The sequence below is a fragment of the Rhinatrema bivittatum genome, chromosome 10 (genome assembly GCF_901001135.1).
Source record: "Rhinatrema bivittatum chromosome 10, aRhiBiv1.1, whole genome shotgun sequence".
NCBI classification, from domain to species: domain Eukaryota; kingdom Metazoa; phylum Chordata; class Amphibia; order Gymnophiona; family Rhinatrematidae; genus Rhinatrema; species Rhinatrema bivittatum.
This window is the reverse complement of record NC_042624.1, coordinates 23350609-23373725: the sequence shown is the minus strand read 5'-3', so window position 1 is coordinate 23373725 and position 23117 is coordinate 23350609. Positions and strand designations below refer to the sequence as shown.

Below are 23117 nucleotides of genomic sequence, written 5' to 3'. Positions count from 1 at the left end.
ATCCAATTGTTGGTTTTGTTGCTTTGATATGCTTAATACTGAAGGGACGCAGAGGGTGCCCTTTGTTTTTACTCTGACTCCATATGCTGGAAGGGGGACATAACCCACGGTCTGGGCTGATCCGTGGTACTACAGGAACAAAAATTAGCAGGTAAGGAATAATTTTCTTATAGATTGTGATAATATCTCTGAAACCTGGGCAGAGAGAGCAAAGTTCCTCTTCCAGATGCAATCTGATAAACGTTCATGCAGTGAAATCCATGGATTATGGCAGTCTCTATTATCAATATAATTTGTCAGGGAGTCTCTAATGCTTGATTTAAAAAATCTGTAATGGTACCGGTGACATGACTCTTGGATTTAGTACTGCAGTGATCAAGGCATATATGGGTTTATGTTCTTTTTACTTTTTAAAAAATTTCTCAGAACAGAGAATAACAATTCTTTCAAACAAGGACCTTTTCTACTAAATCTGTTCCTATGATTTTCCCCCAAATATTTATCTACTGGTTGTATTTAGGTTGTCGAAAGCAATGTTCTGCAGATTTTGCAGAATGGAAGGATATTGAAGCTGCTGAAAGCTGTCCCCAGTGATTCTGGAAGATATACCTGCAGGGCTATTAACATTGCTGGCAGTTCAGAGAAGCTGTTTAATATTGACGTTCATGGTTAGTACCCTTCTCTCCAGGGGAGTGACCCAAATAAGGGTTGGTATCAGCAGCAGCTGTTTTTGATCTTCAGTGAGTTCTGTACAGTATGTCAAACTGGTGCTTACACCAAGTTCTTTTGAATTGTTTTGAATATTTTAAGCACTAGGGTAGGTAATAGCTCTCTAGCTCCCCATGGAGTAAGAAAGGTATGGAAAACTTGAGAAGGGATCTAGCAAAGCTCAAGGAATGGTCTAGGATCTGGCAGCTAAGATTTAATGCTAACAAATGCAGTTATACTCAAAACTGAGACCCAAAAGATTTTAGCAAGATAAAGTCAATGTAGATATATATAAAACTTGCTAGCTATAATTTCTCTATTGGTCTAGTAGTCCACCTTCATACGATACCAAAAAATGGTTATCGTGCTGATAAGCTCTGATACTTCACGAGCTTTGTTAATCATTAGGTGACTTAGTATTGTGCTGTGCTATGCTGTTTCAGTCCAGGAAAATTAATCATTAGGTATAGTACTCTTAGTATTTATCTTAGAATCCACAAGTGGATTCGGACAGCAACAACTATCATCACAAGTGGATTCTAAGATAAGTACTAAGAGTACTATACCTAATGATTAATTTTCCTGGACTGAAACAGCATAGCACAGCACAATACTAAGTCACCTAATGATTAACAAAGCTCATGAAGTATCAGAGCTTATCAGCATGATAACCATTTTTTGGTATCATATGAAGGTGGACTGCTAGACCAATAGAGAAATTATAGCTCGCAAGTTTTATATATATCTAAAAAATGCAGTTATACATTTAGGCTGCAGAAACCAAGATAGAGGTACAGTACTGAGGGTGACATTTTTCTAAGCATGAAGGAAAAGTGGGATCTGGAAGTGATTGTCTCTGATGATCTTAAAGTGGCCAAACAGGTGGACAAAGTAATAGCAAAAGCCAGAAAGATGCTTGGCTGCATAGGGAGAGGAATGGACAGCAGAAAAAGGGAGGTGATATTGTCCCTGTACAGGTCCCTGGTGAGACCTCTCTTGGAATACTGAGTACAATTCTGGAGACCCCACCTTCAAAAGGATATAAACAGGATGGAGTCGCTCCAGAGGGAGGCTACTAAAATGGACAGTGGTCCTCCTTCTAAAGTATATAGGGATAGACTTAAAGATCTAAAGATGTATACCCTGGGGGAAAGGCGGGATAGGGGAGATATGATAGAGACATTTAAGTATCTCCAAGATTTCCATACACAGAAGGCAAGCCTCTTTCAACAGAAAGGAGGCTCTAGAATTAAGGGGTCATGGGATAAGGGTGAAAGGGGGTAGGCTCAAGAGTAATCTTAGGAAGTATTTCTTTACAGAGAGCGTACTGGATGCATGGAACAATCTCCCAGTGATGGTGAACAGTATCTGAATTCAAGAAAGCATGGAATAAACACAGGGGATCTCTGAGGGAGTGATGGGAATTGTAAAGCTAAATTAGTTGGGCAGATGGGCAGACTAGATAGGCCATGTGGTCTTTTTCTGTCGTCACGTTTCTCTGTTTCTCTTTTTTTCCTTACAAGTTCCACCGACAATCGCAGGAGCTGTTATACCAAGTGAAGTCAATGTGGCCCTTAGCAAAGAGATCAGGCTGGAATGCAAAGTGAAAGGCACGCCATTTCCTGCCATTCAATGGTTCAAAGATGGCAAGTAGGTATCTACCCTCCAAACGGAGCACATCTGTTCTGCTGCTTGGATATGGAAGGAGCAGGTACATTGAGTAAAGAATATTGGGCTAGATTTACATTGAGAATTTTGTGTTTTGGGGACAGATTATTAGTGCCCTGGCTCCTTCGTATTTTAAAGCAGCAGTAATACATATGCTGTGGATGTGCACTTTTGGATACTGTATTACTAATATTCAATGCAATATGTTGACTCTAGAAAGATGTTCCCACATCGGATAAGGTGCATCATTGCTGTATAGTACATGCCAGCATGTTAGAAGTAAATCAGCTGACCTGAAAAGGTTAAATAAGAAGAGGTGTTATCCATCATTCCAGTGATTACTAAGACTATTGGCGATAGAATAGCCTAAGAGCAACAGGCTATGGATTTAAAATTGTCAGATAAATTTGGGAATAATTTGCAATATCAATAGTAGTCCTCTCTGAAAAATGGAATAAATAATTTATTTGTATGGTATGTCATAATGCTGTTTCTATTTAGTTATTTACATTGCAGAGTTCTACCAGCTATGTTGATCTTACAGGAAACTAGTTGTTTTGCAGGTTGTAGTGCCTCTTATTGCCTCAACGTAAGACTTAATAGCTAATGATGATATGGCTAAGCTTTTGAGACCACTCAAGTCTAGTCTTCAGATGGAAGGAGCTTGGAACATCTGGAGAAAGGACCAATGAGACCTTGAAAGCTCATGCATGGCAACGGATCTGGACCCAAAGAAGGGTTGAATCAGCCCAAATTTGAAACTTCTGAGCAGTAGCTACTGTACTGTCCATTCGGGCTTCTTTCATATGCATTCATCATTCACTATCTTCATAATTCAGTAATCTTTGAAATATACAAAGAAATATGCTTAAAACAGAAGTACATGTGAGAGAGTGAGGAGGCATTCTGGCTGGTTTCTGTGGGGAAACAAGTGTGCTGGGAGATGTGATGATTTACGGGGTGGGAACTGGTGATAGTGGCCAGAAAAGAAACACATTTCCCCTTTAATTTTCATAAATTAATCTTGCTTTAATAAAAGTGGCACAGCTTGCAAGGAATCTAGCTGAGTACTTGAAATATTCGTTTTTATGTCTTCTGTAAACAGCTGGCATGCACAAATGAATGGGTGATCCCCTGAAGGAGAATATTTAATTCAATTATTTATAAGTCGCCTCTTATAGGCCACATGGCACAAGCAGAGCGGCGTGTGGAGAACATGTGCTGGCTCTTAGAGCTGTACGCTTTGAGGCTGTTTTTCCTTAATTTCATTCTGGATATAAAGTAAACTTGTGTTTTATTTTATTCCCTGTTGAATGGTCTGAGTGATTGGAAGCCAGGCCTGCTCCTGTGTTTGTCTGAAATCACACACACAGACACTTTCATGCAAAGTATTTTATCCTCACAGGGAGACCTTAAAGGCAACAGAAGCTCTGTGGTGGCTATTGCTATTTCAGTAGCTTACGGCACTTTCAAAGTTATTGCAACTGATCTGAAGGATAAGTAAAGTGAAGCAACATTAAACAATCTGTGGCAGTTTGAATAGAAAAACAAGATAGGATAGCATCAATTAAGTTTTGAAATGTTAGTGTAGATATTTTAGAATTCTGTTCCCCAATCAGAAACAAGTACTTTTCAGAAAGTTGCTGTAGTAAAAGTTGGAAGCAAACTGCATAAAAACAAACAGTGACAGTTACAGCAATGCATATTCATAGTTATTCTGTTTAGAAAAACTAATTGTAGGCTTTCAGTTTAATACACTTGTTAGAGACATGACAAAATGTTTTTACCATGCATAGAAAAAAATTGGTCCATAAGCCTGAATGGTGATTTAATGTCTTTTCCTTGGAATCCATTACAGTAACTTGTGTCTTCAGAGGATGCATATTTTCAGATCTTTGGATATGACAACACTCAGGGAACAAGGAATGTTGGCAGACAACTAGAAAATGTCAAGTTACGTTGTGAATAGTTTGGGATAATAATGTCTAATGAACTAGTCTAATGCAAACATTGGCCGACAAAAGAAGTCAGTCTTAGTCAATAGAGCTTGAGTGGCCAAGTTAGTACTGGAGGAAACTGGTACCTTTCTCTGCAGTTTGTGGTATCTTTTTAATGTGTCAGTATGAGCACTATATCCAAAGATGATGCTGTAATATCTGTTTCTAAGATCACATGGATAGCATTTTCAGCTGACATGTTTGAAAAAGTGACTAATGTGGATATGAAAGTTCAGGTTGTTATGTTGATCCAATCAATGGTACCACAAGCTGCAAAACATTCGAGCAGAGAAGGGTCTGAGCACAAGTGACATGCCAAATGGAAAGCAGGTGCCACGTCCACCAGTTGGACAAAGTCAAGACTAGTTTGGCTTTTACAGTTCTCTTTCTGGTATTTGAAAGCAAAAAAAGAGCCATCCTTTCCTGAACCTGCCTTAAACAAATGGGCTGAATTTTTTTCTTCAATTCTAATTTATGGAAATGAAAGGGAAAAAGTGCCCCATTATTGCTCAGGCCACTGCTGTTCCTCAGAGTGAGATTATTTGCGTCACAGTGGCAAGAGCGTATGTAAATGGAATGATTGCATTGATTAAATATTCTGTCTTGCTTTTCTGTGAATTTTTGCAGTGGTATATTGCACTGTCTGTTCCCTAAAAAATGAATCTGTATTCCAGGCCTTTGTTTTTCGGAGATTCCAATTATGAGCTTCTGAGCAAAGGTCAAATCCTGCAAATCAAAAGCTCTCGTCTAAGTGACAGGGGGCGCTATCAGTGCTCTGCGACCAACACAGCTGGAAAACAGACCAAGGAGATCAAACTGAACGTAAATGGTAAGATACGTCTGTAAAAAAGAGATTTTGGTTTATTCCAAACAACTATTTTAGCATTCAGATTTACTGTTCATATATGCAGTGTTTATTTAGTTCATGCCTTTTCATTCTTAGCTCAAGGCAAGTTACATTAGTTTTTCTGGGTATTCTTCTGTCATTAATACAGAGAGTCCCAACCTACCTGAGCAGAAGACTGGAAGCATGAATACTGACAGTAAAAATATTAGAACAAAACATGACGAGCATACAGGAGGCTCAGAAAAGTAATCTAAATGCACTGTGAAGGAGAATTAGCTATAACTGTAGTCAAGCTCTTCAAAGTATTATACAAGTCCAAGATTTGCAAGCCATGCTAAACAGGAGACATTCTGTCAGGAAAAAGCAGATGAATTGCTCTGGATTATCTTGAAAAAGCAATAAGGAGTGTTAATATCTGTACCAGGGTTTCCAAAACATGACCCCCCAGCCAGCTGGGTTTTCGGGATATGCACGCTGAATATGCATGAGGTCAGTTTGTTTACATTGGGTAGCGGGCATAGAAATTCATGCGTATTCATCGTGAATATCCTTAAAATCCAACTGACTGAGGAGTCCCAGGATCAGCGTGGGATGCTCTGATCTACTTAGATGCAATCTACCAGCCACCATCACAACGGGAAGAGGTATATATGAACATGATAGAAGGCATTGAAAGGACAAAGCAGAGGTATGGTTAATGGATTCATAAACCTATCAGATATAGATTGGAAAATATCAGGTGTAGGGTCAGATAAAAGTAAAGGGATACTAGAATGTTTGCAAATAAGAAAAATACTAAAGCTGGTACTAATAAATAGATACGGTATCCCTGAAGTCATGGCAGATAGCAATGTGGGGTTCACTGATCAGCTGACAATGTTTCAAAGAAAAGATTGGACCCAGAGCAAAGCAATAATAAAGCACATGTCCTAGGCTTAAGAAAATGATTGATTGCATTAAGGAAGCCTTGCCAGGAGTATGGGATTTATGGTATAGAGGAATAAAAAGGAGCATTGAGAAGTGCGCATAAATATTTACACAATCTGGCATCGCACTGAGGCCCCGTCACATATCTTTACTTCTACTATGGATGATGTGCAAGTTAAAAAAAAATATAAAGAAAAATAGGCAGATGTGCGGGGTTTTAAGGATCGGGGTTAACTGGGGGGAGTGAAGGTTATTAAATGAGGAGGGTTTGGAGGACCTATTTCTTAACTGGGTGTACTGGGGATGTACTGGTAAAACTGGAAATAGCATCGGCGTGCACCCCTTTTAAACCGCCCCCCCCCCACACACACTTACACGGTAGAAGTGGCACTTAAAATTGGGCGTACAAGTGCGCGTGGCCAGGCTATTTTATAATTTATTAGCTTTATATATCGACATTCGTGGGTACATCATGCCGGTTTACAATAGTACTGAAGGAGGAAATTACAAAAAAACCAGGGTGGGAGAGAGGGAGCAGATAGGAAGAGAGAAGGGGCGAGAGAAGAGAAGGAAAAACAGGAAGAGGAGAAAAGGAACAGTACCTGATGGAAAACAACAGAAGAACATAATAAGTAGCATTGCAAATTATACACTCAGTAGGGACTGTGTATAACCTTATATAAATTATACACTCCAAAAAGTATTATAGACAATAATAGATGCCTGGATCTTTTTCAACGCTTTATTGGTGCAGAGACGTGTCAAGTAAAATCGCCTGACTCAGGCCGAGTTTTGCAGCTTTGCAGCCGCTGCCTCAGGGGCTCCACTATTCCACTATTTCAATCAATGATGTTGTTTCATCCAATCAATTGTACTAATATGCCGGCAGTATAAGAACAACTTGTGCACGATGGTTCGAAACGCATGCCAGCATAACAAACAGCAGTCTCCGCTTTCATCTGAGATGAAAGCGGAGACTGCCGGCATATTAGTACAATTGATTGGATGAAACAACATCATTGATTCTTTCCGGGGAGACCAAAATGGCCGCCGGATAGCTAACAGCGACAGATCGAGCTCCGGTGGCGTTTTTCTTTTTCTTGATCTAAGATTGCTTAAAGTTGTCTTTTTCTAGTGTGTGGTATCAAAATGCCACACACTAAACGGAAAGCTAAGATAAAAGAAGTTACCTCCACGCCGGTTCTTGATGTACGACAGCCCCAAATAGAGGAGATCTTCGCTGGACTCACGCAGCCGTTGCCGGAGGGAGGAGCCGCATGGGGTGATAGCGGTGAGCAGACGCTAAGCCCCCAGGCTGAGACATCATTAAGCCCCGGCAAGCCTAAAACTCCGGACCCTCCGCTTCCAGCGGAACCAGAGCTACCCTTGGAAGGGGCACTGGATTTGAGACCTGCTGCAGCTGTAGCCAAAACCCAGAGAAGGGATGGAGGGTTTACCCCACTCCCTTCGGAGAGCCCAATAATGGAGGGCTCCAGGGAATTAAACATCGAAGCACAGCTACAAGTAACGGACAGAGTTTAAACCCGTGGAGGTAGGTAATGAGAAACAAGATTTACAAATTGTTTGCAATACATCTGTCTTAAAAACTAACAAAGTAACATTAGAAGAGATCTGGAGAGTTCTGTCTTCTATGGAAAAGTCAATAATTTCCTTGACAACTTTAGTTAAAGTATAAGACTCAAAATCTGGAAAATAAGACTGAGAATATGGAAATATCATTGAGAAAAATAGAACAAAAAACAGCTGAGGTGGAAAAAATACAAGGGAATCTGGTAAATTCAGAGAGTATATTGATGAATAAAATGGAAAATATTGAAAATCAGTTAAGAAGGAACAATCTGAGGATTTTGAATTTTCCTAAGATCAGACTACTTTCTCATCGAGAATTACTTAAAAGCTATATGATAAATATCCCTGTTAAAATGTAATTCCCTGTTAAAATGTAATTTTCCAAACCTAACTTGTTTACTGTAAACCGACATGATGTCCACAACGAATGCCGGTATATAAAAATGTTTAAATAAATAAATAAATCTTGAAAATACCAGAGCAATCAACACCTAATATAGCAAAGATTTACTACCTCCCTCAATATGGAAAAAATGAGAATGAAAACCAAGATCAGGCACAAGGATTACAATCTGCAGCTTCAATAAATTTATCCTCAATCCTAGAGAAATCACACGAAATGACGGTTGAAGAGAGAGCAACTCTACTGGTACAATTTACTGTGGCATTGGAGAGAGATATGGTATTGAGACTTTACTATCGTAATCAAAAAGCCAACTTTTATGGTTATCAGTTAAGAATTTTCCCAGATATTATAAAATCATCACAGATAAAGAGGAAGAAATTTATCAACATGAGACAAGAAGTAGTTTCAAGAGGTGCAAAGTACATTCTACGTTTTCCATGTAAATGTATTGTTATATTTCAACATGCTAAATATGTTTTTGTGGAACCGGAACAATTAAGGTATATCTTGATACTCACTCCTAACATATACACGGGGGAGGGCTAAGTAAGTGAATTAGCCTGAGTTAACTATTCGACAATATTTGTTTGGTAATATGGTAATTTCTTCGACACTGCTCGGTGTAAGTAATTTTGGTCTCTCTTATTTCTTATAAATAATGACGGAAATATTCATATTGATGTAAAATGTTCATTTTTTCTGTTCTAAAAAATTTTTCTTCTGAATATTGATGTCAGAAAATCTTAAGAACATTGTTCTTTGTAAATTTTGAAAATTCAATAAATAAAAAATTTAAAAAAAACAAAAAAAACCCCCCAACATCATTGGAATAGTGGAGCCCCTGAGGCAGCGGCTGCAAAGCTGCGAAACTCGGCCTGAGTCGGGCGATTTTACTTGACACGTGTCTGCACCAATAAAGCGTTGAAAAAGATCTAGGCATCTATTTTTTATGTTCACCTGACGGTATCATAGATCGCCTACCTCTTTGTTTTATAGACAATAATATACATTATCTTTAACTAGTACATACAGGAGACACAATATATGACTACAAATTATGCGTTCAGAAAGGCAGGGATGCTATAGGGAAAAGTAAGGTTTAAAGGATAGCGGAGGAGGTAAATAAAAGGGGTATAAAAGGTAAGGTTTAAGGACAGGGGAAGGGGGAAAGGGGTATAATGGGGGTATATAAGGAGGTACAAAGAAATGGGAGACAAAACAGAGTATAATTAAAGGAATAAAGGAGAAGGCTTATGAGTAAGTTAATGACAAGGGCTCTTTCTCTGAAGGAGTAGAGGGAGCAGGGGGACTATGTAGGATCCGGATCAGGGTAGGCCATGTTAAAGAGCCATGTTGTAACCCCTGTTTTTAATTTCCGAATGTGTGGTTCTAGTCGGAGCTCAAGTGGTGCAGTGTTCCAGAGGGAGGGGCCTGCAATGGATAGGGCCCTTTCTCTGGTGGAAGTGTGGTGAGCACATTTAAGGGAAGGGGGGAGTGGAGGGTTCCTGAAAGTGCGGTTCTAGTAGGACTATTGGAGGAGAGGAATCGAAGAGCATCCTCAAGCCAGGAGTGATTGTGGTTGTGCAGGAAGTTGTTAATAATGGTGAGGGTTTTGTATCTGATGCGGGAGGAGATGGGAAGCCAATGGTGTTCCTTAAAAATAGGGGTGATGTGGTCGGCTTTGCCATAGCATTCTGTAACATTTGCAGGGGTCTAATAGTAGAGTAGGGAAGGCCTAGAAGTAAGGAATTGCAGTAATCCATTTTTTTTTACATTGTCGCTTGCAGGACTGTGCGGAAGTCTTGCAAATGGAGTAGGGGTTTAAGTTTTTTGAGGATATGGAGCTTGAAAAATCCTCCCTTTATGATTGTGTTAATGTGGTTTTTGAAGTTTAGTTGGTGATTTAGGGAGACACCGAGATCTCGCACGAAGCAGGGAAAAGTATTTGAGGGAAGGGTGAGGTCACAAGCAGATGGTGGCGTCCGGTCAGGGTGATTTTAACATGCACGCTTATACGTGCAAGAGCGCACGTGTGCCCCTGTGCGCTGGTTTGAAAGTTACCACCCCTGGGCCTGATTTACGGAAACATTTGGCCCACTTTATTTTTGTGGCAATATAGCTGGATAAAGCAGGCCCATTTTCTGATGCAGCGGCTTTGAAACGAAATCCCTCTGACCTTCTCCAGTATATCTGCAAGTCCATTGCTCTGAGCCATGGCTGTAAAGTAAAACTGAATTAACTGGACAGATTCTCGGCACCTCAGGGAATGAATAATGGCACGGCATCCACTAAGTTTATTTTGTAAGTGTGGCTTTTAAGTCATTTATAAGAAAAATCAGTAGCTTTTCCTGTACCCCTGAGGCAGCCGCATTGAGAAGAATGTGATGTCATTTGGGATATATTTGGTTATTTCAGTTATGCCTAATTAAGAAGTGGCTTTCTCCTCTGGAATTATAATATTCACTGGATATTTTTTGTAATTGCTGTAATATTTCTTAGCTGTTGTGGTAACAGCTAAATGAAATATTTTGGTTTGATTGAAAAAAAAACCCTGACATTTCTAGTTCTCAACAAAGAAACGTAATGTGACTCAACATGATTTATAAAATGGATTTCTTCCATGTGATGTTACATAGTGAGATTTTAAATGCAGGACATGCTGTCCCACAGTTTTAACTCACTGAGAGCAGGCTGGTCCAATTCTTCTGTTTTAACAGTCAGCCCAAACCAAGGTTTTGTAAACTTGTGTTATTACAAAACAAGGCTATTAATTTGAATTTCTACCTGTTTTTGTAAGTGGGAATTGAACTACCATGAATGAATCGGCCTCTTCTTGTGGGTCCAGACTCATGGTCATCAGAGAGGAATAGCATAATATAAGAATACATTTTACTGCATTCATGAGCATTGCAGTGTATTGCATGTCTATAAATTATAGAACATGTTTATGGCTAACACCTATAAGCAGATTAAATAAAGATGTTGGCAGGGTAACTTGATGAATTCTGATATTTTCAGTTTACACACCAGGAGTGCGTTTTCCACGGAGTTTTGCATGTAAAGGTTGCATATATCATACCAATTTTCCAAAGCCCATTTAAACATGTAAATCCTTTCGACAATTCAGGCCCATGGAGTAAATTTTCAAAGGCGTTGATCGTGTAAAAGTAGCAATTTTCTCCAAAAGCAAATTTACGTGCTTTTGAAAATTACCTCCAATGTATATACAGTAGACAACCAGTTCAGATATTTTGTGATATACATGCAGATTATACAGCAAATATTAACTGTTCTCACTGTTTTTTTGTTTTGTTTTTTTTTAATAGTTCCACCCAGTATTAAAGGAGGGAACATTACCAGTGAGGTGACAATTTTGCTGAACAGCTTACTCACCTTGGAATGTGAAACCAAGGGCATTCCCGCGCCTGCCATAACATGGTTCAAAGATGAAAAACCGATTCTATCAAGTCCACAGGCCCTGTATGTGGAGAGGGGACAATTTCTTCAGATCTCTCGGGCGCAGGTCTCTGATTCGGCCAAATACACATGCCAAGTGACGAATATTGCCGGAACTGCAGAAAAAGCCTATGATGTGGATGTCTACGGTAAAGCATTAACCTGATGGCCTAATTGCTCTACACTTCTTTGTTCTGTCTGTTATCTGGGCTATGGTTTTCTTTCTTTTGTATGGGAAACCATATTTTTCCTGCATAACATGTCAGGAATTCTTATTGCTCTTCTGCACAGTACTAAAGGTACAAACATCTAAACTATAAACATTTAATATCATAATCTATATACAATAAAACATAATGGAGGAAACTATTTTAACATTAACTCTACACTCTAACTTATAGGGTCATTTATAATTTTGTGTTAGGGCCTTAACACTAGCATTAAGGCCTAATGCATGCAATAATGCTGGCGTTAAATAGCGCAATGTGTGCTCGTATGCAAATGTCACATTTACTGTGAAAGTGGGAGGAGACTGGGCAGAGTTAATGGAAATGAGCAGCAATAGAGTAACGCACAGCAATGCAGGTTTTAACACCAGAAATAACTACACCTTTTTTCTGTGTGAAAAGGTTTTTACTGCACATGCCATCGAGAAAGAGAGACCAATATGTCACTTTAGTATTCATACCACTGTAAGAGGGGGCACTTTTACATCAGTGTGGGGGTTTAGGGGGTGGGGTAAGTTTGGGGGGCAGTTTTACATACACAGTATGAGGTACAAACAGCAAAGTTGAAATCACTGAAGATTTTCTGAATCGATGCAAGGTACAAGAGGAGTTGATTTGTACAATGCACTCTCTATCTAGCTTGTTGCACTCTCTAGCTAGCTTGTTTGAAGCTAGCTAGAGAGTGAATTGTACCTTGCGGAAATTACCTATGCCATGAAGGAGCAGGGAAATTAGCCGAGGCAAACCCCCCTTTTTTTTATTGTGGGCATTATTTCTATTATAAATACAGCATTTTGATAAATCTAGGGGTTAGCTCTTTGACAGGAAAATGAAAATAGCGTGTGTATGTGGCAGGGAAGGAGATGAAGGTTGGAGGGATTAGGGGTGGTTGAACAGATCTGATTCAATTTTAATTTACCCAGATAGGGATATCCCAGACAAATGGACAGAGAGATGGCAGATAAGGTTGATTGTGCACAAGAGTAGGCTTAGGGATTCGGAGAATAGAACTGCTTGTATTTGCTACGTGAATAGGGTAAAAGATCAGATAATGCTGGTTGATGGGAAGCCAAGTAGTGGAAGTCAAAACTGAGCCAATGTTGGTATACATTAAAGGCCTGATTTTCAGAAAGATTTACACACAAAAACTTGCGCGTGCGTCCATGTACGCACGCTACCCAGCATGCACACATGGACACGCGGTTTTATAACATGCACGCACCAGTGCACATGTGTTATAAAATTAGGGGTTGGCACGTGCAAGGAGGTGCACATTTGTGCAAACAGCACGAGCTGATGCCCGCGGCCTTCCGCAGTTCCCAGTCCACTCCGATTTAGAAGTGGCCTGGGAGGGAATTTCCCTACCCCCTATACTAACCTTCCTACCCCTTCCTCTAACCTTCCTGCTCCCTAGCCCTATCCTAACCCCCCCCCAAATCCTTATCTTTGCATTTGCTCCTGCCTCTGGACAGGAGCAAGTTGCATACACTGGCACCCTACCGGCACGCGATTCCCCGGCACAGCGGCAAATGGCCGCTTTATGCACAGACTTTGTGCACAGATTTTGATTTATATGCACGTAAATCTACACATCCACATTGGTATCCACTAGCAAGCAGCTGTAAATGGGCACGCATATGCCCGATTGTGTTTCACACACACCCACTGATTTTCAAAGCGGACGTTTGCGTGTTAGTCCTCTGAAAATTCAGGTTAAAGTCTGCGTGTACTTTGTAAAACACACTGGGGTAGATTTTCAAAGGGTTACACGTGTAACCCCCGAAAACCTACCCTTGTGCGCGCCGAGCCTATTTTGCATAGGCTTGGCTGCGTGCACAAGCCCCGGGATGCGCGTATGTCCCGGAGCTTCGAAAAGGGGCAGTCTGGGGTGGGGCCAAGGGCGTGGCGGCCATCCGGGGGGGCGGTCCGGGGGCGGGCCTGAGTCCTCCAGCACAGCGGGGATGGCGCGCGCGCTCCTTTAAAATCTGCCCACTGTATCCCTACATGGGCCTCTGAAAATTACTCTCACGAATACTTGGCACTAATTTTCAAAATCAATCTATGAACATATGTTTATTTTTGAAAATTATCCAGGGAAAATTGCTTGCACCTATTTACATCTGCTAATTTGTGCGGGTATTTCTTCTGAGAAAACATATATGCCTACTTCTGAAAGTTCCGTGCAAGCCCCGCCCCCAGGAACTTCTGTTCTCACTGCAGGCAAAGTTATGTTGGCGCTGTGCGTATAAATTTAACTGCACATATAGGCCGATACAGTACGGTGCGCAGTTGTGCCATGGCAGGTAGCCTTCTCTTAAATTTCTTTTGTAGAGATAACAATTAGACAATTAGAAGAAGGGTTTGATACAATAGATCTTTAGTCTTCTTTCAGATTATGAGCACAGGGAGTATAGACCTATGATGGGTTTCTGTTGCCTAATATTTAATACCTCTTTGTTTACAGTTCCTCCTAGCATCAAGGGTGACTCTGAGAAGCCTCAGGCTAAGAGAGTCATTGCTACTAATTCCCTGAGCCTGGACTGTGAGGCTGACGGGCACCCGCCCCCTCTTCTCACGTGGCTAAAGGAGGGCGTGCCCGTGAAAGCCAGTGACAACGTTCGCATCCTATTTGGAGGGAAGAAGTTACAGATTCTGAGCGCAGCAGAGTCCGACCGAGGGCGCTATTGTGTGCGTGGCTACAAGTGCAGCAGGGGAAAAGAAATCAAATATGAGGGTGGACGTGCTAGGTAGGCCTCAGCCTCCGTAACTAACAGAGATGAACTGTTCCAGAATGCAAGCAGGGATAGAAATGAATGAAATCTCATGGGTTTACCTTCTGCAGAAAGCTGCTAGAATACTTTACTCTTTAAAACATTCAATACAGTAACTTCCTGTTTCATGAATTAAAAATGTAGCGCGAGGCAAGCAGGCATCCCAAGCAGGCTATGATCACATAAAAGCAAAAGAGCTTGTGTCAGGACGCTCTGACCACCTTTTTACTGATACACTGCAAGCTCTAACTCTGCCTGGTAAAACTGAAAGCACCTGCCAGCCCAGGTCACTTGGGTGTCAATGCGGAGTGAAGATGACGAAGAAACACACACACAGGTGATACTATTAAAATGTCCATAGTCGTTCAGTGAGATCGCCGTAAGCGAGAGCACAGCTTAATGAGCCATTTTCACGTAGGACAGGCGACGCAGTCAAGACCCCGGGCTCGTTCATGCAAGGTTGAAGCACTAACCTCTGATTTCTAGGGCATTAACTTAAAACCTAATTTGCTGTCTGAAGTAGTTGAGGATAGACTTGTAACACTGAACACTGACTGAGAGTAGGAGTCCTATCCAGAGGGGATTATTATAATTATAAACTATAGGCTTTTTAGGCTCCTAACTTTTAGAGTTAGGCTTCTTGGCCTATTTTGAAAACTTACTAATTGGCTGAGTGCCTACATGTAGGCTCCTCGTTCCATTCGGATCCTAAATTTATGTGAATTTTCAGTGGAAAACATGGGGACCTAATTCAGAGGCCTACATTTAGGGGCTCAGCTTTTTTTTTTAATATCGGCCCCAACATCTTTATGAGTTTTAACAAATTTTTGCATTGCATTTAAAAGGTAACCCGTCGTCCAAACGTTTCCGAGAAATAGTGTCAGAGAAGCGAGACATTTCGAGGGAAATAATACCTTTTCTTCAACCAGCTGGATTGCTCTAAATCCAATTATAGGCTAGGCCATGATTAGTAAGAGCAATAATCTCAGGAATTTGTACAGGAGTACACTTAATCCATTATTTGGAATAAATACTGTTATTGAATGGTGATTGCAACAAGATTTCGAGCTGAGATGCAGACTTTTCAGACTGTCTAAGTCTTTCATTATGTTTTGCTTTTGTCTTCTTAAGTACCACCAGTTGTACAAGGGGGAGATGAGAGGGCAGACTCTACCATAATTGCTAACAACCCCCTGGAGCTGGACTGCCAAGCAACGGGGATTCCTCCACCCACTATAATGTAAGGCTCAGGACTGTATAGTCCTCAGTTCACTTCCTACTGCAGGCTTTGGTTTATAACGGAACATGCAATACGCTGCTGAGAGAACTTAGTCTGACTCTTGGTAAGACAGGGGCAGTCTGCAGCAAGGCTATGAAGAGCTTTAATAAGCTAATAAATGTTAACAAATATTTTGCATTCCAGAAACAGCAAGGCCATCAGTTACTGACACACACATTGTGAATACGGACTTAAAACTAACATAATCTAGAGTAATAAGTGTATATATACATATATATATATATATATATATATTTTTTTTTTTAGAAAGATGTGCACAATTTTTGTAGCTCATCTAAAAAAAATGTCAAGTGGAGTTATCACCCTTGAGAATTACTCATGAAAAATCACATTTTTTGCCTTAGAACTATATTAGCAATGACATTCATTATGTTTTAATTTTGCTAAAGCGTGTGAGATACTGCCACTAAGTTCTCATTATTTTAAAATAATTTCACTGGTTTTTATAAGTATCTGTGCAAAAACGTTGGCATTAAATTCTAGGGTGCATATTTTCACGAAGAGGCATAACAGTGACAATTTTTTGTGAACTAAAACTCTGCCAAGCAGAGTCTCTGTTAATTGTAAATTCCATTTTTTCAGATTGAGAAGGAATCCTATTTTGGAAGCTTAAATATTTCCAGATCTCCAGATTTAGAAATAAATATCCTTCTATGTTCTGTGGTTAGGGAGGATAATTACATTACTCTATTACCATCTAGTATTTAAATATTTTAATTTAAAACACATGTGGTACTGCAAATAATTGTTTGTCTTTTTATCCCGTAAGCTCGTTTAATTCTTGCCTAGCCATGGTCTATGTATGTTTCTAATCTTTTCTGCTGTTACATAATTTATTTAGATTTTTATATTCTGCTTTCCACACTTTTTTCAGCATTTCAAAGCAGATTACATTCAGGTACTGTGGGTATTTCCCTATCCCCAGAGGGCTTACAATCTAGGGCCTGGATTTATCAAAATGCACTAAATATCACATGCGATAGGAAAAGGGGTGTGTTTTTTGGTAATAGGCAGTTTATCGCAATTTGCGCTAATACCTATGTGAAGTGCTTTCTTAGCATTAATTGCGATAAGTGCCAGAATTGTTGTATTTATTTTATTTTATTTATTTATTAGCTTTTATATACCAACATTCGTGGGTACATCATGCGGTTTACAATATAACTGAAGAGGGAAAATACAAAAGACCAGGGTTGGGGGGGGAGGGGAGCAGCTAGGAAGAGAGAAGGGGCGAGATAAGAGGGGAAAAAGAAGAGGAGAATAGGAACAGTACCTGATGGAAAAACAACCAAAGAACATAATATGTAGCATTGCAAATTATACACTCAAAAAGGACCGTGTATAACCTTAACATTGTGGATAACCTTATACACTATATATAAATTATACACTCCTACAAATGTGTAGGTCCCAGAAAACAGAGGTAGGCGATCTATAATGGCCGTTAGGTAAACAAAAAAGAATAGATGCCTTGATCTTTTCCAAATATTTATTAAAGTAGAGACGTGTTCATAAGAATGCCCGACACGGGCCGAGTTTCGCAGCTCAACAGCCGCTGCCTCAGGGGCTCAGACAATCAAGAATCTCAGCTGAATTATAGTGGTATTATATCATCATATACTATAATATAGTGGTATTATATCATCACGGTGACTGTAAACCACTGCTGCACAATAACTTACACTCTACGAGTGGAGACTGAATACATGAATTATAGTGGTATGATATCATCACGGTGACTGCAAACCACTGCTGCAAGATAACTTACACACTGCCGTCAGTAACTTACACACTGCCGTCAGATAACTTACACACTCAGAGGGAACTTTCCTTCCACCCCGCACCATGCGTTAATGGCATTTTCACCATAAAGCACTTTGATAAATGACCCCCTAAGTTTGTACCTGAAGCAATGGGGAGTAAAGTGACTTGCCCAGGGTCACAAGTAATTCTTCCATATCTCTTCGTCTGTTGATTATTTACGGACAGATGTACTGAAGGAGCATTAAGATTAACAAGCATGCTACCGCTCATTAGTGCACGCATTGATTAACATCCTATTTACAAATGCCCCCCCCCCCCCCCCCCCCCGACGGAAATAAAAGGTGCACTTAGCTAATATGTCAGCATGTTAAAAGTTAGCATGCTAGGATATGCTAAATAGGTAATAGTAAGCTAATGACCTTATTTGTCAGAGCAAATTTTAAAGCACTTTTTTAGCCCATAAGTTAGCTTCTGTTGGGTTACTAATGGGGTAGGTCACATTGTCGACCTTCCCCCAAGTACACCTAATCCCACCCCAATCCCCCTTGCCTATCCTCATGATCTGCAAAAAGTGAGCCCCCTATCCCTAATCCCCCTCTCACCCCAATGCAAAAAATAAAATATTTCTCCCAAGATGGTCTGATGGCTCAGTTGGTAAGCGCTGTGCACAGCTATTTGGAAGGTCCCCAGTTTGATCCTTGTGTCAGGTCTTCTGCTTCCTGGGTTGGCCAGGGCAGGAGATTCTACAGAGGTAGTGTTCTAACTGTAAATAAATTTGCACCTAAAAAAAACCAGCTAGATTCTGCCAAATTTCAAAGTACTGTGGAATCAGCTAACCTCAGGTTCCCCCCAGGCCTGCAGTGAAGAACTGACATTTCCAGAGCTCTTCCCCTTAGAAAGTATCATAAAAACTCTAAGACTCCTATATTCCGGAGACAACACCAATGGGATAAATAAATTATGCTGCTAATTTGGGAGCAATCGGGGAGGAAGGAACAGAGTCAGAGGAAGAACAACCACCAACCCAGAATGTCTTACCTATCCCTTTTGAGTGCAAAAATGGGAGTGTCCCGGGAAGCTTCAGATAGGCCCAGAGGGAGGATGAGTCTTTTAAGTGGGCCCGGAAACATATGTAGAGGATGGACAGAAAGCTAGTTTCTGGAGTGCAGATAACAGACCCTATGCCTCCTTATTTTATAATGAAAGGGGACCTACTTTACCGAGTCACAAAGGGAAGTGGAGGGGAAATTAATAGAACAAATCCTAGTCCCCAAATCATATCTCCAGAAGGTCATGCAACTATCACACAGCCACTTTCTAGGGGATCACTTGGGGGAGGAAAACACCCAAGAGAAAATATTGACACAGTTCTATTGGCCAGGCCTACATAAACAGGTCCAGTTGTATTATCAGTCCTGCCCTATGTTCCAACTCACAAATCCTGCCGGCAAACGGGTGGCACTTCTCATAGAAATGCCCATCTTTGAAACCCCTTTTGAAAGGATGGGCATGGACCTAATGGGGCCATTAGAGAGATCTACTCGAGGAAATAAGAACATCCTTGTCATTCTTGACTATGCCACAAGATATTCAGAGACAGTACCACTACAGAATAGGAAGACCCTGTTGGTGGTGACCACCCTAATGGAGATTTTTTCTCGACTTGGGTTACTTAAGGACATCCTAATGGATCGGGAACCCTGTTCATATCTAAGGTAATAAAACAACTCTGCACCTGGTGTATCACCCACAGACCAATGGCCTTGTTGAGCAGATGCTCAAGCAAATGTTGAGGAAATTTGTGGATGAAGACGGCAAGAATTGGGGCTCACTGCTACTCTAGTACTGTTTGCAATCCACAAAGTACCTCAGAGCTTTATTTATTTATTTATTTATTTATTTAAATTCTTTTAATATGCCGATGCTCAAGACCAAGTCTTATCGTACCGGTTTACAGTAGAACTAGGGGAAAACCAATTAACACCGATAGAGAAGACAAAGTTACAAAAACAGGGAGCATAAACATGGGCGTTAGAAGGGAAGGAGAAGTTCAAATGAGTACAACTGGAGAGAAATGTAAAAAATAGGCAGTGAACAATTGATTAACACAGAGTAGCTGAATTTCGGTGGGTAAATTTATCATAAGCAGTTACTAGCATAAAATTCCTGTGGGTGAAGGAGCAGAGGAGGAATCGAGGGGGCAAGGGAAGGGCAGGGACCGGGGCGGAGAGACTGAGGTGATAGGGAACAGGTAGGAAGGTAAAAGGGGTGGGTGAGAGAGTCGGTACAGGTAGATAGAATGTTCCTTCAGCGGTATGCTTGAGCGAACAGCCAGGTTTTCAGTTTCTTTCTGAAGGAGAGATGGCATTGTTCCTGGCGTAGATCTGGGGGTAGTGAATTCCAATGGAGCGGACCCGCTGTGGATAGTGCTCGTTTATGAATGGAGTTGTGAACCGCAGATTTGTTTGGGGAGCCTGGAGAGAGCCTTTGTATGCAGATCTAATCGGCCTTGTGGAAGCATGGAGTTCGAGAGGGATGGAAAGTTGGAGTGAGGATTGCTGGTAGACAGATTTGTGAATGATGGTAAGAGTCTTGAAGAGTATTCTATAGTGGATGGGTAGCCAGTGTAGGATTTTTAGTATTGGTGTGATGTGGTCCTTATGACGTGTGTTTGTAAGGATCGTGGCTGCTGCATTTTGCAGCATCTGTAGAGGTTTAGTAGATGAGGCGGGGAGACCGAGTAATAGTGCATTGCAGTAGTCAATCTTTGAAAACAGTATGGCCTGAAGAACTGAGCGGAAATCGTGGAAGTGTAGGAGCGGTCTTAGCTGTTTTAGGACCTGTAGCTTAAAGAAGCATTCTTTAGTTGTGGTATTAATGAACTTTTTGAAGTTCAATCTGGAGTCAAGGGTGGCCCCAAGGTTTCTCACCTGGCTTACTAGTGGTATAGTTGTGTTGTTGGCGAAGGTGTTATTGTCACTAGGAGAGATGGCAAGGAGTTCTGTTTTGGACATATTAAGAACCAGGTTGAGACTCGAGAGAAGGAGGTTGATGGCGTGCAGTATTCCAATAGTTTAGAGTAGTGGAGATGGGGGTCCGAGACGGGGATTAGGATCTGCACATCGTCCGCATATATAAAGTGGGTGAGGTTGAGGTTATTGAGTAATTGGCATAAAGGAAGTAGATAGATATTAAACAGGGTAGGGGAAAGTGATGAACCCTGTGGTACTCCTTGCTTGATGGGGTTTTCACTTTTTGACTTACTGTATAGAAGGAGGCCAAGAGGAATCTTAGACATAGCTAATGAAACTTGGGAAGACATAGGGAACACTGAACAGAACCTCATTGACTAATTCTCAGAGTGCAAGATAACTTAAAAAAAAAAAAAGCTGGGGAGGTGGCTTGCATATTCCTAGAGAAGGCTCAGGCTAACCAAGCCCGAGCTTACAATCTCCCCACTATCCAAAGAGTATTCTAGCCATGGGAACATGTTCTTGTCCTCCTCCTGTCTTTGGAGAGCAAGTTGTTAGCCTGTTGGCAAAGACCCTATGAGGTTTTGGAGAAATCAGGGCCCATGGATTACAAAATAGTCCAGCCAGATGAAGAAAAGGAAACTCAAATCTACCATGTAAACCTTCTGAAGAAGTGGGTCGTACAGGTGTGCAGATTGTAACAAGAAAAAGAGATTGGTCCAGTGATCAGACCTAAAATGGACTGAACTCAGATACCTTTTGGAAAGCAGCTGTCCTTCACACAGTCAACTGACATAAATCAGCTAGTGGAGCTAAACAAGATCTTCTCGAACCTACCAGGCTATACCCCCCTGATGCAGCATGACATTATTACACCTTCTGGAGTTGTTAAGAACATAAGAAATTGCCATGCTGGGTCAGACCAAGGGTCCATCAAGCCCAGCATCTTGTTTCCAACCATGGCCAATCCAGGCCATAAGAACCTGACAATTACCCAAACACTAAGAAGATCCCAAACTATTGGTGCAATTAATAGCAATGGCTATTCCCTAAGTAAACGTGATTAATAGCCGTTAATGGACTTCTCCTCCAAGAACTTATCCAAACCTTTTTTGAACCCAGTTACATTAACTGCACTAACCACACCCTCTTGCAACAAATTCCAGAGCTTTATTGTGCGTTGAGTGAAAAGAACTTTCTCTGATTAGTCTTAAATGTGCTATTTGCTAACTTCATGGAATGCCCCCTAGTCCTTCTATTATTCAAAAGTATAAATAACTGAGTCACATCTACTCGTTCAAGACCTCTCATGATCTTAAAGACCTCTATCATATCACCCGTCAGCCGTCTCTTCTCCAAGCTGAACAGCCCTAACCTCTTCAGCCTTTCCTCATAGGGGAGCTGTTCCATCCCCTTTATCATTTTGGTTGCCCTTCTCTGTACCTTCTCCATTGCAACTATATCTTTTTTGAGATGCGGCGACCAGAATTGTACACAGTATTCAAGGTGCGGTCTCACCATGGAGCGATAGAGGCATTATGACATTTTCCGTTTTATTAACCATTCCTTTCCTAATAATTCCTAACATTCTGTTTGCTTTTTTGACTGCTGCAGCACACTGAGCCAATGATTTTAAAATATTATCCACTATGATACCTAGATCTTTTTTTTGGTTGGCAGTTCCTAATATGGAACCTAACATCGTGTAACTACAGCAAGGCTTATTTTTCCCTATATGCAGCACCTTGCACTTGTCCACATTAAATTTCTTCTGCTATTTGTATGCCCAATCTTCCAGTCTTGCAAGGTCCTCCTGTAATGTATCACAATCCGCTTGTGATTTAACTACTCTGAATAATTTTGTATCCGCAAATTTGATAACCTCACTTGTATTCTTTTCCAGATCATTTATATATATATATATATATATATATATATATATATATATATATATATTGAAAAGCACCGGTCCAAGTACAGATCCGTGAGGCACTCCACTGTTTACCCCTTTCCCACTGAGAAAATTAACCATTTAATCCTACTCTGTTTCCTGTCTTTTATTGTTGTGTGGCAATAACTCTATCAGATTCCTGAGGGCCAGGGGTCATGTCATTGAGACCAAAGTGAAGGAGATACCCCAGCTCTGATCAAAGCCAAATGGGAGCATAAGGTTCTGTAAGTGGATGAACTGATTGGGATCATCCCAGTTCATTTCTACCCTGGACTTCACAAAAGGGTATTGGCAGGTGCCTCTCATGCCAGCAGAGAAGGGGAAGATTATGTTCTCAATACCAGGGGGACTTTTCTACTTCACTGTCCTCCCTTTTGGACTTCATGGTGCTCCCACAATATTTCAGTGCTTGCTTGATAGCCTGCTCCAATTACATCAAGGGGTCACAGTTGCCTACTTGAATGACATTGTGGTGTATAGCCTGGAGTGGAAGACACATCTAATCCAACTCCAGGCCATGCTAACCAGCCTAA

General features: G+C 40.8%; 1 protein-coding gene across 1 annotated transcript in view; it reads left to right on the top strand.

The window, feature by feature from the left end:
- Positions 1-23117, top strand: part of HMCN1 (hemicentin 1) — a 688208-nt gene that overhangs the window by 362937 nt on the left and 302154 nt on the right. Inside the window, 7 exon segments of the mRNA XM_029617466.1 lie at positions 521-668; positions 2232-2358; positions 5048-5202; positions 11470-11748; positions 14291-14511; positions 14513-14573; positions 15729-15837. Of these exon segments, the coding sequence (XP_029473326.1) occupies positions 521-668; positions 2232-2358; positions 5048-5202; positions 11470-11748; positions 14291-14511; positions 14513-14573; positions 15729-15837 (1100 nt within the window).